Genomic DNA, 18,008 nt, shown 5'->3' with positions numbered 1-18,008 from the left:
AATATTTACTAAGTGCCTCTTGAACACAAGTTTTGCATAGGGCAAGGAAATGACAACAGAGTTGGGAAAAGAGAGGCAGTCTCAGGGACAAGAGAGGGAGGTACAGTAGAAAAGGATAAGCACAGACACCCTCAGGAGGTCCTGCTCTGGTCCTGGGAGTAGATAGTTTTATGTGGTTGTCACTGAGTGACTGAACTTCATCCAGTGAAAGCAAATGCAAGGTCTCCTTCCAGCTGCCCAGCCCGCCCTGTGAACTGCGGGCTTACAGGAGGAAGTGAAAGGACAGTCAGGTGCTGCCACTAATTACGTGAGCAGATTTTGCCTGCCTGCTGCCTTCGTCCTCTCAGCCAACATTTGTGTGCCATATGCCTACTCCTGCTGGGTGTGGGACATAACAGTGAGTACAATGGGCGTGGACCTGGCCCCCAAGATGTTGCAAACGTGTGCATGAGACAGATGACAGGCAAAGCCATGCTGAGTGCTTTGATAGGGGAAGTTCGGAACCTAAGGGAACACACGGCAGAGACATTCATGCACATATCTGTGTGTTCAAGTTCAATTTCTCTGAAACTCTTTTCTCATCTGCCAAACAGGTAATGATACCTACGCTGGAGGACTGTGTGAGGCTTGGAGATGACAACTGGAAAGTAGGTAGCACAGTTTCTGGCTTGCAGTAGGCACTCAAGAAGTAAAGCTGATAATTTTATTATGATGATGGAAGATGTCTTCGGAGACCCTTTCCCCATGTGTGCTCCATGAGCCTCACGTTTTGCCCTCCATGATTCCCGCCCCTTCCTGCTGCCCGGCTGCAGGGGGCCTACAAGCACAGCCTCTCCAGGCCTCATTCTGAAGAACAACTCCAGCTAAAGACTGGCAGCCCCTTCTCAAGGAAATGGATTTGTGACTATAGGATCTGTCAGAACCAGGGAGGTAATGGGTATCAAATCAGAATCAGGGGTGGTCTGTGGAGACATGGCCTCTCCAGGACACCGGGAAGCTGGAGCTGGCGACACAACTGTCCAGAGACACCTGGGCACGGGCTGCTCTCTCCTCCCTGTTCAGGGTGAGGGTTCACCGACGATGAGTTTGGTTCAAAAGTCCTGAAATCCTGATGTTGGTTAACATTCTTTTATGGCAGGACTGTTATTTAGCTGGTATGCTTTTGTGTAATCACACACATTGTTTAAAATATTTTTAACTTCCCTATTAGCTGGTAACTAGCCTCTGTCCCCTCACTCCCTGGCTATTGCAGTCCCTTTTAGGACTCCACAGACCTCTTTACTAGTCAGCAATTAAAGGATTAACTCCTGGTACTGAGGGAGGGCGTGCTCTGATTAGGCAGTAACCAGGCTATTCCCTAAAGAGGACAGCATAGATTGTTAGTAATTGGCAAATCACTCATGAATAGCAGAATAAGTTTTTTTTAAAAAAGCAGGGGAGGGCCAATGGTTCAGCAAGAATTTGGCTTTTATTTTTCTTGACTGTCAGGACTTTACCTATGCAGAACGTGACATTGTCAGCTGCCCGCCCCCCACACCCCAATAGGGAGTAAGGAGCAAGGGAAATGCCATGCAGGGATATAATGCATGTGCTTCATTTCTTATCAGCATCTGCCTCCCTTTACCTTGTTTCGTCAGCTAAATATATGGGAAACTTACAGCAGGTGGGGGCGGGAAGTCTTTTACACTAATCACAAGCCACCTGCATGGTGGAAGATGATTTGATGGCTAATTTTTTAAGAGCTTAGGATGTCCAACCCAAGCAGAACCAATCGATCCATCCATCCATTCACTTCCTTACACAATGAATATTTATTAAGCTCCTAGCATGTTCAAGTTACTTTGCCAGGCACTGGGGTAATAGAAAAAAATTTAAAAATCAAAAACAGTTTCTCCTCTCATGAGGTTCCCCATTCACTGAGGAGACAGATATGTACATAAGGGTTGCAATGTGGAATGTATTAGAATAAAAGTGTTTGAGGAAACAAAGGAAGAAGATTCACTCTGTATGGGAACATCAAGGAAGACTTCACAGAGGAGGTGATGTTTGGACTGAGTCCTAAAGGATGTATGGAATTTCCTAAGCAGACATTAGAAGGGAGTAGGAAGACAGCATTCCAGGCAAAAGAAATAGACTGGACAAAAAAAGAATACACAGTGGCATCGCTTGTCAGGATTTCTTGGGTGAAGCACAGGTGAATACAGGAGAGGGGTGGGCCTTGACTCTTGGCAGAGCCAAAGACCACTGAAATATACAGGATTCAATTTGAAAGCTTTTATGCCAGGCGCTGGCATCATAAGCTATTTCTGACCCAGAAAGTGCACTCTGGTGCAGTGTGGCGGAGCGAGTGCCTGGAGGCAGGAAGGGAAGTGTGGCCCTTCAGGGATGAACTTAGACACTTGCAGATGGAAGGGTGGATCTGACAGCTGAATGGCAGCAGAATGGACAAAGCCCAGATACAAACTGGACCAGGACATGGGAGCTGTGACGGAGGCAGGATGAGGGTAACTCCCCGGTGTAAGGCCTGGGGAAGGGAGAGAATCATGCCACTCCCTCAGCCTGGGAACGTGCCAGGAGAAGGCAGTTTGGGGCAGAGAATGGTGGGTGGGCTGATGAGTTCAGTTTTGCACAGGCTGTGTCTGAGATATCTGTGGGGCACCTGGGTGAAGATCCCAGGGAACCGTCGGGAAGAGAAGGCTAAGAAGAAGATGGGGATGGAAAATTGATGTCTTTGCTGATGGCAAATCGAGCTCTGGGGATGGCATGCAGAGTGAGCAGAGGAGGGAACCAGAACTGGGATAACTCGGATAGAGGGACAAGTGGGTACAGGCTGCACCCACCTGTGGTCCTTGGGGCAGAGGGCAGTGGGTCAAGAGAACAGGAGCTGCTGATGCGCAGCTCTAAGAGTGGAGACAGGGACAGGAAGGTCAGCCTCCTCTCCTGTCTATAAGCAGGCCAAGCACTGAAGCCACTCGGGAGAGACAGCCACATTATTCTCTGCTCAAAGATCTCGTTGTATTATGAAAATTGCATACATGCAAAACAATTTCGTGCTTGCAAATCTTTCTTCACACCAAAAATGCACACAGACCCCAAGTTCTACCAATTACAGACTTCTTTGCAAACATCATTTCCTTGGCAAAAAGTGTTTTTCTCCTTTTCCCTCCCTATCTCTATCACAACATGCTCACGGACTCCCCAAATAATTCAGCTGCCTTCTCCGTTTACACATTTACAGGCATCTCAGTTTCTGTCCTTTAATTTCTGGAACCTGTTTCCCTAGTGGTTCTCTTATTCTCTTCCATTATTAAATCCCACAGAATCTCTGTAGCTAGTTTCAAGCTTGACAACTCCTTTTATCTTGGCACAATTAGACTGCCTCCAAAGCCCTTTGACTTTTAGGAATAAAAGATCTTGGATCTTGGAGCTCCTCTCCTGACACCTAGACTTTCTTGGACAGGTGTAGCATAATGCCTAGGAGATGGTGTCCGGGAGACAGGTGCAGCCAGGTATGCCACACAGAGCCAGTCTCATCCCAATCTCAAACCCCAGTTTCTACATCTGCAAAATGGAACAATAACAAATATCTACCCCTCAGGGTTGTGGAGAGAATTAAACAAGATAATGCACTTAAGATGTTTAACATAATACCTGTCACACAACAAGCTCTCAATAAATAATAGTATTTATTTGCCATAACCACTCTTGGTAAGCCCCTCTTTCCAAAACATATAATAGTTTTCAGGCAATAGAACATAATGCAGACTCAGGGGATTGGACTCGATTATTGCTAAGGCTCCTTCCAGGACTAGTTTTCTAACACATGCTCTCTAGTCGACACCAGGGAAACATGCCTGGTGAGTGTGCAAGTGTGCTGCAGCTTTGGGCCAGGGCGTGTTTGAGTCACAAGTGCCAGTGCATAAATGTCCCAGGGACCACATGGAAAAGTGGTAAATAACAGAGGGAGAAATGGAAGGATCCTTAGCACGGAGTCAGCAGTCAACCCCTCTTTCCAGAAAAAACAGAAAAAAAGGCCTCCTTGTTGCACTTTCTCTACTATTAATAATTCCACTCATGAGCTTCATCTAAGTTAAAAGTTTCAAAATGTAAAAAAAAAAAAAAAAAAAAAGCCCATTTGAGAAAAAGCTTATTCCTTTCTTATCCCCTTCCCCACCAACACACACACATATTTTATTTTAAACATCAAAGAATTAAACTCCCAAGACAAGCCCAGGCTTTTATTCCCAAGGGCTCCTCTCTCCATCGGCAGACACACAAGCTGGCTTTGACCACTTTTTCTGTTACTCCGCAGACCATAAAAAAATTCCCACCAGAGGCCCAAATACCATATAAACAAAGATGTACATCAGAGCCCGGTAAATTAGTCAAACTCTCTTAGTCTAATGCGCATCTCCAACTCTCCAGATGTTTACTCCTCTCCTGCATGAAAAACCACTCATACTGATGAGCTCTTACTACAGACCAAGAACTCAATCCTTAGGACTCTGTGGGGAATTCCATTATTATTCCCATTTTATAGACAAGGAAACTGAGGTACATGAAAGTTCAATATTTCATGCAAGTGCCACAAGTGGCTGCTGGAGATGTGACCCGGGGCAGGGCCACCTCAGAGCCAGGCTCACCACCTCCGTACCAGGCACCCTCTCCCCTGCATTTTCATTCTGATTCCTTCTTTCTTTTTTTATTTCAGGAAAATATGAGAGTACCTTCTTATCTCCTGTTCCCCAAAAGCCACTGTGCCCACAGTACAGGCAAGAGAGCTGAATTCTAGACCAACAAGTAAAAATTATTTTAAAAGGTGACATTTTTCAATGTATTTCACTTATGAAATATTGCAGTTGCTATTTAAAGGATGTGTAACGGAACAAAACATGATTTAAATGAATGAAGAGTTCAGGCTGAAATGTGTCAGAAGCAGGCATGTCTATTAGCTCTGTACTCATTCTTAAGTCATCTTAGACGTCCTCCTCTCCCCTGGAATTCAGAAAGTGGGGGGGAAAGTGTCCTCTCAGCTTCAACGTTACCTCTGCGAGGCAGCTCGCGGGGGCACCCTGGGGGGCCTCTCCAGGGGCACAGGGGGTGTTCCGTCCACTTGTAGGGGGCCTGGACTGCGACTTCTGGTAACCTCGGGGACTTCATTATCCTACAGCAAACAAGAAGAGAAAGAAAGGTGAAAATGAGATTAAGCGACCAGCATGGCTGGACACCCATATCCCAAAAGGCCCTCAGCCCTCCTTAGGCCCTGGCTGAAGGTTGTTCACAACTGATAATCAGCCCAGCAATGCCTGGCAGCTTTCTAAATCCTCCTGGCTTCAGGGAGGGAGACAATCTGGCCCAGATTATCAGTAACCCGGGGAACTCGAATTCCTTGCTACTCAAGGTGTGGTCAGTGGCCCATCAACATCAGCCTCACCTGGGAGTTTGTGAGAAATGTCCGCCCTACCCACCCCAACCCAGGACCCTTTCCAAGAAGTCTCCAGGGTTGGTGGTGATTTATGTCTCCCCCTCCTGCTTGTCCACTGGTCACAAGATCAGGGTGAACACGCTGACCCAAATTGGGCCACCTTGGAATGAGGCCTCAAACCTAAAGCAGCTACTTACTCTCTGCACGGAGGCCTCATGGCGTCCAGGGGGCTGTGCCACTAGCACACGGAGAAGCAGGAAAAGGCAGTGTGCAGGGAGAGAGGAAAGCAGGTGTGCACAGAGAAGCGGAGACAGACGAGCTTTTGGTCCTGGGACACCCAGGACAGGGACGTGGACTCTCTCGGCATGCTGCTCCTCACCACTCTTCCGCTCCCAATCCTGGCCCCAGCACGATCCCTACCCCTGGACTCCTAGAAACCCACTGGCTCCCTCCCACTGATGCCCTATTGGCTTAGCCGGTCCAAGTGGATTTCTGTCTGTCTGTCTATCTACCTCCTTCCTTCCTTGTTCTAGTTATCGAGGGGAAATTCAATAACATAAAATTAACCATTTTAAAGTGAACCATTCTGTGGCATTGAGTGTATTCACAACAGTGTACAACCACCACCTCTATCTTGTCTCAAAACATTCTCATCACCCTAAAAGGAAAGCCCATCCCCATTAAACAGTTTCTTCCCATCCCCTTCCCTCCAGCCCCGGGCAACCCCAGGTCTGCACGTCTCCCCGGGCCTGCCCATTCTGGACATTCCATGCACATGGAATCCCACAGCTCGTGGCCTTCTGTGTCTGGCTTCCTTCACCGGGCGTCCTCTCTCTCTCTTGCGAAGAAATGACCCCTAGGACAAGACAGATGTGGGCGATCCAGGCTCTCACCTCGTTGTCCCCCTCCATCCCGCTGCTCACGCTGAGGAGGCTGCGCGTGCTGGACCGGTTACTTGCGCTGCCTAAAGGGAAGAAGAAACAAACTCAGCTGGACTGCGACTCTCTCAGGCTAAAATAAAATGCAGAACTCTAGCACTCTCTTATTATTACTAATAGAAACAATACATGAACTGTGAATGTGAGATTCTTCAAAACCTGGTCATCTTACAAACCATTTTATTAGAGTTCAGTTTTCATTTCAGCATAAATCAAAATGGCTCACATTTTGATGACTGTTTTTGCCCTATAGCTGCCATTTATTGGGGCTACCCCGTGTAAAGTGCTTCAAAATTGCCATTTAACCCCTATGAAGATCCTGTTTGATATTAGTGCTCCGATTCGACGGACAAGGAAGCAGAAGAGCTCTGATTCTCAGTTGTGCAGTGGTATTTCTAAAACCTGCAAGCTAATTGTATTGCTGCAGTTTTTTACTTATTTAGGAATTACAGCAAGCATGTACATGTATCACACAAGCAGAAACACCTTCTAATAAGGGGCAAGGCACTTTGACCTGAACGACACAATGAACCACACTCTTTGGGAAAGTTATCTGCTAGCAGGAAGTAAAAAGCTGTCACAGGCACTGGCTCTGTGACTGTGGAAATTCCTGCCCCGAAGCTCCCATTGTCCTTCCCTTGGCATTCTTAAATCTTTAGCCCCAACCTCTGGCTCTGAACCTTGGCTCCCTAGTTCAACAGCTCTGCTCTCCTCCTCTCTTGGCTAATGCCCTGTGTGCCCACGTCCCCTCTAGGCTGCACAGCTGGGACGGGGCTCTGGCCCCAGCTTTCAGCATCTTCACTCTGGCAAAGGGGAAGGAGGGCACTGCCCACCCCTTGCCACGTTTCTATCCTCAGAGAAGAAGGAACAGACAAGCATCTAACTTGTGCTATTCCTGTACTTTTTCTCCTCCATTACAAGCCCCCTAAAGACAGACCCTGGGCCTTTTTCATCTTTGTGTCTCCAGTACACAGTCTAGCTCGGTATGCACAGAGCTGTCCTCAATATGTGGTAGATGAATGAGTGAGGAAAGAAATGACCATCTACAAGTATAATATGACCTTTAAGAAACTTGGGACAGACAACCTAAGAGAAGCTCCACAGTCTTTCTATAATGAAACTTTTCTTCTCTTAAACCTACTACTAATATCTGGGGCTGAAATCTTTAGATATAACCAGATTTAACCTGCAACTGTTTTTCTGTGGCTCCCAAGGGACGGCAGCTGCACCGTAATAATGGTAGTGCTGTTTTCAGGGTGTGACCCTGGGGGTTAAGGGGCAGTTGGTGGATCAGAGCTGGGCCATCCTCACTCTCCCTCCCTGCCCTGGGAACTATTTCTATCTGGAAGGCAGTATGTCCCCACAGATACCAGCACAGAAAGATCTAGACATGAATCCCAGACCTCCTGCCTACTTGTCAAGGGACCCAGGGCAAGGGGCCTACCCTCTCTATCTCCACTTCCATATCTAGAAACTCTTAGCATTGTTGTACAGAATGAATTACACCATATGGTGTCATGCTTGGCACAGGGCCTACAAACAGTAAGCATTTGACTAATGGAAGCAGCTATCATCACCATCATTGTCATCATCATCATCATCAATTTCAAGATGTTGGACTAACCATTAGTGACCCCCCAGTGAACACCACATCCCAGCATCCAAGCCTGTGTACGGCCCCTCCCTCTCTCATGCTGGCTTAGCCATGTGTCCTGCTTTGGCCAGTATGACATTAGGAAGTGTGATGCAAGCGAAAGTCTGATAAGCTCTTGCACATTAGAGCTTGTCCTCCTGGACTGTTCCCTTTCTGGATCTTGTTGCCATAAGAAGTGCTGGCTATGAATGAAAGGCCACATGTAGGATCTCTCATCCTGGAGGAGGAGAGGCTACCTTGGATGCTCCAGCCCAAGCTGAGCTTTCAACTGAATGCAGCTGCATAAGTGGCTGGTGCCACATGAAGGCACAATGAACCACCCCACTGAGTCTTGCCAAAGTTGCAGGATGAGGCATGAATAAATGGCTAGGTTGCAAGTCACTAAGTTTTGGCATGCTTTGTTGCATGGTAATTGATAGTGAAAACTGTATAACAGGGAGTAGGTGCAGACTATAGCCAGAGAGTACAGTAAAATCTACTGGTCTGCCATTCAATAGCATTTTCTAAGCAGATGAGCTAGCCAGCCCTGGGCAATAAACCACTACACAAGGTAAAAAGTAAAGTTTATTCTTTCCATCCTGTCCTCATCCCTAGCCATGCCTAAGTTAAACATATACATAAAATCTGTTCAATTAATCTGAACCTGAAATGGGTACTTTGCATTTGTCTTGTTAAATTTCCAGATGTTGCTCCCCTCCCCCATCTGGAATGCTCCGTCCTCACCCTGAGCAGGTTCTGCCACTTCTCCTCTCCTCCGCCACGTGTCTGAGAGACAGCCATCTGCCCTTTGTTCCCTCTGCCACCTGTGATCCCTGAAAAAACCTCTCCCATTTCTGAACTTGTCAAAATTCTCAAATTGTCCTGGGGCCAGGGTTTGGATACACATTATCACCCCCCATCACGTAAGGGGAAGTTTTCTCCTCTATCCAGTCTAGACTTGCCAAGTGGCTGTGTGACAGGCTGTGGCTCTGTTTCAACAGGTAATTGTGGCAGAAACAGTAACATGAAAGAGAGAAGAGCTGGGTTCTACTCCCACCCTCATCATTCACTGGCTGTGCAACTTTGGGCAAAATTCTTTCCCTCTCTGGGTGGAAAATACCCCATCTATAAAGTAAAGAGGAAAACTAGTTCACAGGTTCTTGACCTAAGTCCATGGGTGGCAAAATTGTGTATGTATGTGTGTGTGTACATACACACACACACATACACACATGGATCCAGATCATATGAATGATTCTCAACGGGGTTTGTGATGCACAAAAGATAAAGAACCCCTGGGTTAGTAGATGATCTTCCTGCTCCAACACACATTTTGGAGTTCTCTGCCTGACACTGAAGAAGACAAGAGTGCTGACATTCGGCTTCTTGCTTCCTCTTTTATTGCTTTCCTAGCGGTTTTGTTAACTCTGAAATGTATGAAAGAAGAGAAACCCAATCTATTCGGCTTGTGAAGCCAGTGTATCTGGAGTCAGCTAACACTGCCCTGGAAGCCAAGGGCACTGCCCTGGAAGCCAAGCCCCCGGCTCCCGCCTGCACATCAGCCTGTATTGTCTGTTGCAATCAGACTCCTATTCAAGCTTTCAAGCCAAAAGGAAGACACTGCCTAATTAGATCCTCAACCTGCCTGTAAAGTTGAAACTCTCAAATTTGAGTCCATTGTTTTCTAATGTTTCTGACTTTGTGCCCTCTCCTTCCCCTTACCATAGTTGGGGAAGCAGCAAGAATAGTAGCTAACCTAAGTGGACACATAGGAACTACAGTAATTGGGTATGGACAGGTGGGAGGGGGGAGGGGGGCGGGTATATACATACATAATGAGTGAGATGTGCAATGTCTGGGGGATGGTCACTCTGGAAGCTCAGACTTGTGGGGGGACAGGGACAAGGGCATTATTTGAAACCTTGAAATTTGTACCCCCATAATATGTTGAAATAAATTTAAAAAATAAAAAAAGAATAGTAGCTAAGAGTCTTGGCTCTGGATCCAGACTGCCTGCGTTCAAATCCCAGCTATACCGTTAGCTCCTTAACAAGGCACTAAGCCTCTAGCTTCCTCCTTAATAAGTAAAGGTGACAGTATCTCAGAGTTTTTGTGAGAAGTAAATTAGTTAATCTATGAGGAGGCTTAGTATATAGTAAATGCTTAATAAATGTTAACTCTTATTAATAGGGTTTGCTATTTAGAACAAGGATAGAGTAATATTTTTCATGCAACCCGGCTTCACAGGATAAAATGCAAACCTCACAGACTAATCGTTCCTCATCTTCTATGGCTCTCAAACCAGGTCCCATTGGAGAGCTCGTGGGCTCCTAACAGTGTTCCCAAGGACCAAGGGCGCCAGCTGGAGCCCAGCTGTGAAGCGCCCGCCGCCCCCACCCCTCCTTCCCAGCCAGCTGCTCACTCGCTGTGCTGGAGGTGCTGTCTGTTTTCCAGTCGCCCCTTCTTAGCTCCGTCCTGGGGGGAAAGACACTTTTCCGGGGGCCACTCTCATAGACTCCAAATTCCACTTTCCCCGGCAGGTGCTGCGAGTGCCGAATCGGGACGGTGATCTCCAAATCTGGAAGGAAAAAGAGGTAAGACTGTCACCTGCCAAACTGCTCAGCTGCACCTTCTCCCCCTGCCTCCCTCGCCTGAGCCTGGGGGGTGCCTGGAGAAGCCGGGAGGGGAAGGAAACTGAGGAAGCGGAGAAGATGCCCTTCAGCACTAAAAGGCCATGGAGTCCTGTGATCCTGTTTGGCCCAGAAGAGAGGGTTACAGGAATGTGAGAAAAGGGCAGAGAAGCACTTCTGCGTCAGGAAGTAGAAAGAACATGCGGTCAGAGAAAGGCCTGGGGCCCCAGCTCTGCCACTTAGCAGTGGTGGAACTTGAGTACGTCAGCTGCCCTCTCTGAGCCCTCTCTGACTTGCTCCCTCGTGCCCATCACTGACTGCAATAACAGGTGATCCTGGCACGGTTCTCAGAGCTTCCATATTTTTAGCTAATTTAATCCTCATAACACCAAAGAGATATATGCTATTATCATCATTCCCAACCGCAACTCAGGCACTGAGAAGTGAGATAGCATGCCTTGTCAAACAGCTGGCAAGTGGCAGAGCTGGGACTTGAACCCTGGCTTCTGAGTCCAGGCTCTTCACCAGCACTCATACGGCCTCTCACGCCCTTCATAAATGACAGGTGGGTAGCCCACATGGACAGCAATGACCTAGAGAGTTTATGAAAGGAGGTCCTTCAGGCCTGTGGAAGATTCTGTGACGTGGAAAGCTGATCAGCGGTAAAGATAAGAGAGTCCTTGCCCATTGAACTGACCTCCTCACTGGCTGAGGAGCAGAATAAAATGTCTGTGGGTGCCCAGAACCGACTGCCTCCTCAGGAAATGAAAGGTGGGTGAACTCCTGCCTCGGCCCCCCTTGCTGCTGGGACCTTCCCAAGCCCAGAGGCGGGGCCTCTGGGAAGCTGTGGCCACGTAAGCTCAGGAGAAAGGTGGAAGTTTTGTGTGCTCTTATCTTAAGATACCACCTCCTCTCCTGCCTCTATTCTTCTAAGGGACAGGTGTGGCAGGAAGTTCAGAGGTGGCTCCACCTGCCAACGCCAGAAGTCCACTGGAGGGGAAATGGCTAAGCTAGAGCAGGATGCAGGAGCTGTGCCAGGACAGGGTAGACCAAGTCCCTCAGGGAACATTCCGCACAGAGAACTTTAAAGTGTCGACTGTTGGCTCGAGGAGGCACAAGCTGTCCTCACTCTGGAGGCTCTAGTTCCAGGTGCAGGGTAAGGTCCTAGTGTTCAACCAGCTTCTCAGGTCTTTGTGCCATGCAGGTCTTTTTCACATCTTGAGGCTCTCTTGGTAGCAACTGAGCACTGGAAGCATCTCCACCCCACCCCCCAGCTTGGAGCTTTTTGGGCAGGTGTAGCTGGGAACACTCTGACATTTGTGCAACCCACAGTATCTTAGAGCCCAAACAAGTGTTCTACTTTCTTTGCTGTCAGGTTTGATCTACCTTTTTAAAAATCATCTTTTTTAAGGGAGGTTCCTGTCTGTTTAAGCAACTTCCAGGAAGCAACATTATACCCTCAACCAGTTTTATAAGAAAGGAAAGCAAAATGCACAGGAAAAAAATAGGGGGTCAAAAGTTCAAAAAATCAGGTAGAGCCAGTCTCAAAATACTGATATTCTTTAAATAAAGATACAATGCCAGGAATAATTATTATTATTCTATTGCACGGTACTTTCCCAAAGTACATTTATATGCACGATTACGTCTCCTTTGAGCTTCACAACTTTTCCAGTAAGTAGGTAAGTCAGGGGTATGCACAATGAGGAAACTGGATCGTGAAGTGACTCAGTGACAAAGCCAGGATCAGAAACCAGGTTTCCTGGGACCCAGCCTGCTCCTCTCTGTCCTGCCCCACAGGACACACCCAGAACACAAATATTGATTATCTTCTCTGAGGGACCATGCCGTTCAACAAGCCGCAAGTCCCTGCGGCCCTTCTCTGTACCATCCAGGTACCAGCAAAACCGCCCCCTGGGGCTGAAGAAAAAACGAACAAGTTATTATGGGCAGAGCCTCTGTTTTTAATGGTACTTGGTGTTCTAACCCAAATTAATGAAAAATATTTTTTTCTAAAGCAAATGAAGTCTCCAAATTAATAGAGTCACTCCTTGTGTTTAGAATGGGTCACATTCTTAGAAAAGGTCTTTTAAGCAGAAATGCCATTCATCAACCCTAATTTTCCTATAGACAATGTTAATTGTGTGTCAATGGTTTTTTGTAAAGCAGAATTCTTTCCTCTAGAGAAAACAGAAATTCAATATGGAAGACACATTTTTTAAAGGAGCTTCAATGGCCAAAGCACAGTAAGTGGATCCAAATCCTGTGGATCCTAATCCATATCCTCCTGATCCCTGACCCCCAACTCCTGGCCCCAGGTTCCCACCCCCAACCCCCAGCACACAGATAGTAGCCCTGAGGCCGCTCAAGGAACAGTGTAAAAATCCACAGAATACAAGTTAGTATGTACTACATACATAATCAAGTTTTATGGAGTTAACTAATAGGTCATATTTATTTACCCAACCCTAAATGATGCCTTCTCTTTGGAAAATGCTCTGATGCCCTTGGGCCTCACCATGCAGTAAGGGGTCCAACTGCCGATTGTCTGAGGCTTCCTCTGGCCCCGAAATTACGAGTGCCCCCATTGGCCTCAACCAGCAACTGGTGGGGGCTCTCCTGCTCCTCGGGGGCAGCTCTGAGTGGGTGTTCTCCACCGCCTCCCTCCCTGGCGCACTTCCCCACCCCCTACCACATTCCCCAGGACCACCTCCCATACCAGCTATTTGCTGTCAAATATTTGTCAGGAAAGAAAAAGTTCTTGAAATGGAAGTGGTAATGGCTGCACAACATTGTGAATTCCACTGAATTATACCCTTAAAAATGGCTCAAATGGTAAATTTTATGTTATGTATATTTTATTATAATAAAAACCAAAAACCAGGATGCTCTTGGGGCTGATGGGTAGACATTGTCCCCATGTAGGCTGCTCATGGTCCTCCGTCATTCTGGTTCAGTGGAAAATTATATGTAGTTTAATCTTTCAATAGTTAGGACATTCATTCAAGTCCTTGATATAAAAATTAAAATATTTGATACACTCCTTGCTCAAAAATTCCTTATCAGAGGGTCTGCTTCTTGGGGAGGGAAAACTAAGCCATGCTCCTTTGGAAAAATGTAGACACTGACCATTCTAATTTAGACTATAGCTATCGGTGGGTATAAATTACTTAGAGCCTAATTAGCCTTGGGTGAACCTTGCATAATGTTTCAAAATTTGTGATTCTAAGGCCTGACCCTGACTGGTGAGTCTCTGTCCAATGCACTTGCTACCAGTGGCCCTGACAAGACACCAGCTGGTGCATGGGCCTGTGTGTGGTCATGAGAGCAGACGGTTTCTAGAGCCTTCCATGTGCCAGGTACCATGCTAGGCACTGGTTGTATCCTAACTCATTCAATTCTTGCAGGAACCCTCGTGGGGTGGGCACTTTTATTTTTGCCATTTTGCACACAAGGACTGAGGCTCAGGGAGGTGAAGTATCTTGCTCACAGCTCACAGCTAGTTGGGGTGAGCAGAGAGTAGGAATTTGACCCCAGCCCTACTGGCCCCAGGGTGCATGCCTATATTCCTCTACTTTGCATGTATGTCTACCTTGCTTCACCTCCAGAGGCACCAGGTGGAGCCTGGGTGGCTGGTCAGGATGATGATACCCAGAATGCTCAGTTCTTGAGCCCAGACTGCTGAGCACATGTGACTCCAACACTGCAACTCACAGGCCTTCAAACACTGGATGCACCACCAAATCACAGGTTTCTTGATGCTGCCTATACTTAAAAGCTTGACATATTTTGTTTAATCAAGGCTTCTATGTTTAGGTGCTTATGCTCTAGTTTTAGAAAGCACCTCAGCCCTTTTACCACCTGGAGCCCTATTATCTGACCCTGGGATGACTGTGCAGATCTTGAAACAGAATTTCTGCCTCTCCCCTTTCTCTTCCTCTCAAACAGGAGGGCAGGCAAGTGTGAATTTGGATAGAGCAGCAGCACCGATTTAAACTCTGGATACCCAAGCAGAAGTCTTAGGATGACCTCTCTGACCTTCTGCCATGATTATAACCTCTTAATCCCTTTTCTCCCAAACAGTCAAAAGCATTAACATTTACTAGGCTACTACCATCTGCAAAACACTGCACTAGGCATTGTGGGACAGATCGTAGCAGGGAAAATCAGGCCTAAGTGAATAAAAAGACAATTGACTAATTAGCTACCCATGGTGAAGACAGTGTCTCATAGGTCTCTCTGTTTACCAGTGCCTGGTGCTCACTAAGCATGGAATGAATGAATGGTGTTACCAAACATTTTACTGAAACCAACCATTCCAACAAAGACTTCTTGAGTGCCATCAGCACACTCCACGGCACCCTGGGGACTCAGCAGAGCACACAACAGATAAGATCTTGCCTGCAGGGAGCTAGCAGTAGAACGGAGTCGGAGTCGGGGTGTTGGGCCGTAACCATGAGAATAGAAACATAAGAGAGTTCCAGATTGCCTCCAGTCTGATATACGGAGGGAGGGAAAGCAAGGGAGCAGGAAGTGAGTCGTGCAAGGCCACGCTGGAGAGAATGGCAGAGGTGTCCCCAATGAGAAGATGGTATGTCCCAACTCTGAAGGGTGAAAAAGAGCCAGCAGTGAAGATGTGAGGACAGGCCTGGAGAGTGAAATGCTCTTGGCTTGTGAGAGCAACAAAAAGTAGTCCACTGGAGCGCAGGGGCGGCATGGGGCCAGAACAGAGGATGAGTGCCGGGTCAGATCATGTGGGGCTCCACAGGCCGTGGGGAGGGTCTGATTTTACCCTGAGTGGGAGCCCCTGTGGGACTTGGAGCAAGGGAGAGGAGCCATCTGGTTTTCTGGTTTTTAAAAATGCAGGTTGCTGCACTTTGGAGGATTCACCGTAGAGGGGCAAGAATGCTAAATTCCAACTTCGTTCTTTATGTAACAGGGCTCCATTCAAGATCTGAGGGCCTCGCAAAGCCTTTTCCTACCAGCGCCTCTTGCTATGAGGCTGGCCTGGGTAAATCACAGAGGCCTGCAGTGCCAGGGGCTCGCAGTGGGAAGTGCAGGGCCACTCGGCGGGAAGGTGCAGTGTGGCCACACTCCGACTCCTTGCTCAGGGCAGTGGGTCGAAGGGAGCAGAGGGCCCACTCCGCAGTGTGCCCTGCTGGAATTCACACCCTACTGTTGATGACGGGAGCCCCGCAAACCCTGAGGCCTGGGCTTCCGAAGCAGCATAGGATGCGGACACGGATGACACCATTTCCCACTGGAATCAGACACAGACGCGATGTGAACGGGGTTTTCACCTTTCTCTGCTCAAAAAACATGTCCTCCTAATTGCCAAAGGGAGAGTCAGGCGCCTGGGGAGAAAGCATCGCCATCCCCTTTGAGTGGGAGGGTGGAGGGATGCGGAGTTGAATCCATCCATTCATACATTTGCTGGGCATGTCTCACGTACCAGGCACCAGATTGCTGACAGCAAAAATAAGACAGAGCTGTTGTCTGAAAGGCCCTCACAGTCCAGGGGGGACACAGATCTGTAACAGGGTGGCAGGTGCTGGGCAGGTGGTCTGGCCACTCAGGCCACCATGAAAAGGAGAGTCAAGGACAACAGATGACAGCAATGTCTCCACAATGCAGCACCCCAGGAAGCCACATACCTGTCTGTTTTCCTGATTTTTGCTTCTCTCTCTGTCTTCGGGTGATGCTATCTCTCAGCCGTTTAAGATTTTCCTGTAAAAAAAAAAAGAGTTTATTTTTTAAGGATACACCAGAAGGACACCCTCTAGACATTAGAGTTTCTTTCTGATTTTAGCTGTTTGCAAGAAATATCACATTGCAAATAACATTTCAACATGCAAATGAGGCTCAGTGCATTTGCAGCCGGTCCCCAGAGAAATCCAAGTACTTGTGGAATTTGTGCCTGAAGAAAAGACATCCCTTCCCCAATAACATGTCCTTCCTCCCCTCTCGTTCCCAGCTCCATCTCAGCTTTATAACCCACTGCCCTCCTCCACGTGTGCCCCTTAGCCACTCCTGTCTCTTGCCTGCTCACAAACATGCCACATACATTCCTACCTCTGAATCTATGCTGTCACATCATCCCCCTGACCTTGAGGGATGCTGATTCCTCACCACAGGTCTGTTCCAGGCCTGGGTCAAGGCCCACCTTCTCCCTGAAGCCTCCCCAGACTGCTACAGTCCTCGGGGGCTGTCCATGCCAACTATCTGGCACTTGGGCTATGCTTCCTTGCTGTGTGTGCACACATGTACGCCTTGCCTCTTCAGAGATACTGTGAGCTCTCCAAGGGTGAGAGACCAGGTCTTGTACCTTTCTGTGATCCTGTCATCTGGTCCATTGCTGTCATTCAATAAATACTAAATAGATACGTGAGAGCGGAGATTGTTGCTATTTTAGTCAATCAACAACAACCACATAGAGGTTAAGTGGCCGAGTATTCTAGAAAAAAACGCCCCATTCTAGAAAACACATGTCCAGACAATCTGGCTGAAGCAGAAGGCTCACGTGAGGGAGTTACAGGACGCCAAACTGGACAGGGTGGTTGGTTTGCAACCGCAGGCTGAGGAGACAGAGCTTTGTCCAGCAAGCAGCAGGGAGCACTGAATGTTGTCACAGCTTTACAGGTCTGGCTAAGTGGAGGGGAAGCAGACAGAGGCAAGGAGACCCCTCGGAGACTACGCAGTATGCCAGATGCAGGGGACAGACGCCAACACTGGGCTGTGGCTGGGAAATGGAGAGACGGGCAGAAGCAAGAGGAAGACCACTGAGCAAGACCAACCAAGACACAGAGCTGCCTGCACGTGAGGCAGCATGGGAGAAGGGCCAGAGTCCGATGCCTGAGCTCAGTCTCTGGGAGGGGCCAGTGCGATGAGCAGAGAGAGGGAGCCGGAAAGGGGAGCAGCCTCCTCGAGGGATGGTTCACACAGCAGGTTCAGGGCACCCCGGGAGGACACACCCAGCTGGCAGCTGGAAATGTGGAGCCCGAGACATAGACTGCACAAAGAAGGGGCTGAGGGGAAGCTGGGCAGTGCCCACTTGGTGAGAGGGGACATGAAGGAGACAGAGGGGGGGACAGTGAGACAGAGGAAAAGGAAGATGTGGCTGCCCCAGGAATGGTCTCGACACCATCAGCCCCAGATGGGGTGCTCAGGAAGTATCAGAGGGCTGCCGGGGCACAGAACAGTGCGAGCCCCATGGGCTGGGGTTCCCTGCCGTGTTGAAAAGGAACCCCGGTTGTGTGCTGCACCCAAGAAGTCTGGGCAGGTTCATGGGAGAGGAAGAAGCCTCTTGGATGTAAATACAGAAAGACAGCTAAGATTTACTAGCTATTTACTAAGCACTGGGCACCCTAGGGGCTTTCCACGGC

The 18,008-nt window shown here is 48.1% G+C and overlaps 1 protein-coding gene across 3 annotated transcripts in view; it reads right to left on the bottom strand.

Moving 5' to 3' along the window:
- Positions 1–18,008, bottom strand: part of PIK3AP1 (phosphoinositide-3-kinase adaptor protein 1) — a 112,466-nt gene that overhangs the window by 5,618 nt on the left and 88,840 nt on the right. For all 3 annotated transcript variants that reach the window (XM_012767286.2, XM_012767301.3, XM_076009901.1), the window contains 4 exons: positions 16,281–16,353; positions 10,419–10,574; positions 6,319–6,389; positions 5,046–5,164 (listed from right to left, as the gene is read on the bottom strand). In XM_012767286.2, coding sequence (XP_012622740.1) covers positions 5,046–5,164; positions 6,319–6,389; positions 10,419–10,574; positions 16,281–16,353 — 419 coding nt within the window. The remainder of the gene's footprint in view (positions 1–5,045; positions 5,165–6,318; positions 6,390–10,418; positions 10,575–16,280; positions 16,354–18,008) is intronic.

This window comes from Microcebus murinus, chromosome 14 (assembly GCF_040939455.1).
Source record: "Microcebus murinus isolate Inina chromosome 14, M.murinus_Inina_mat1.0, whole genome shotgun sequence".
Classification (NCBI taxonomy): Eukaryota; Metazoa; Chordata; class Mammalia; order Primates; family Cheirogaleidae; genus Microcebus; species Microcebus murinus.
The sequence above is the reverse complement of the archived record's forward strand: the minus strand, read 5'-3'. Positions and strand labels throughout refer to the sequence as shown.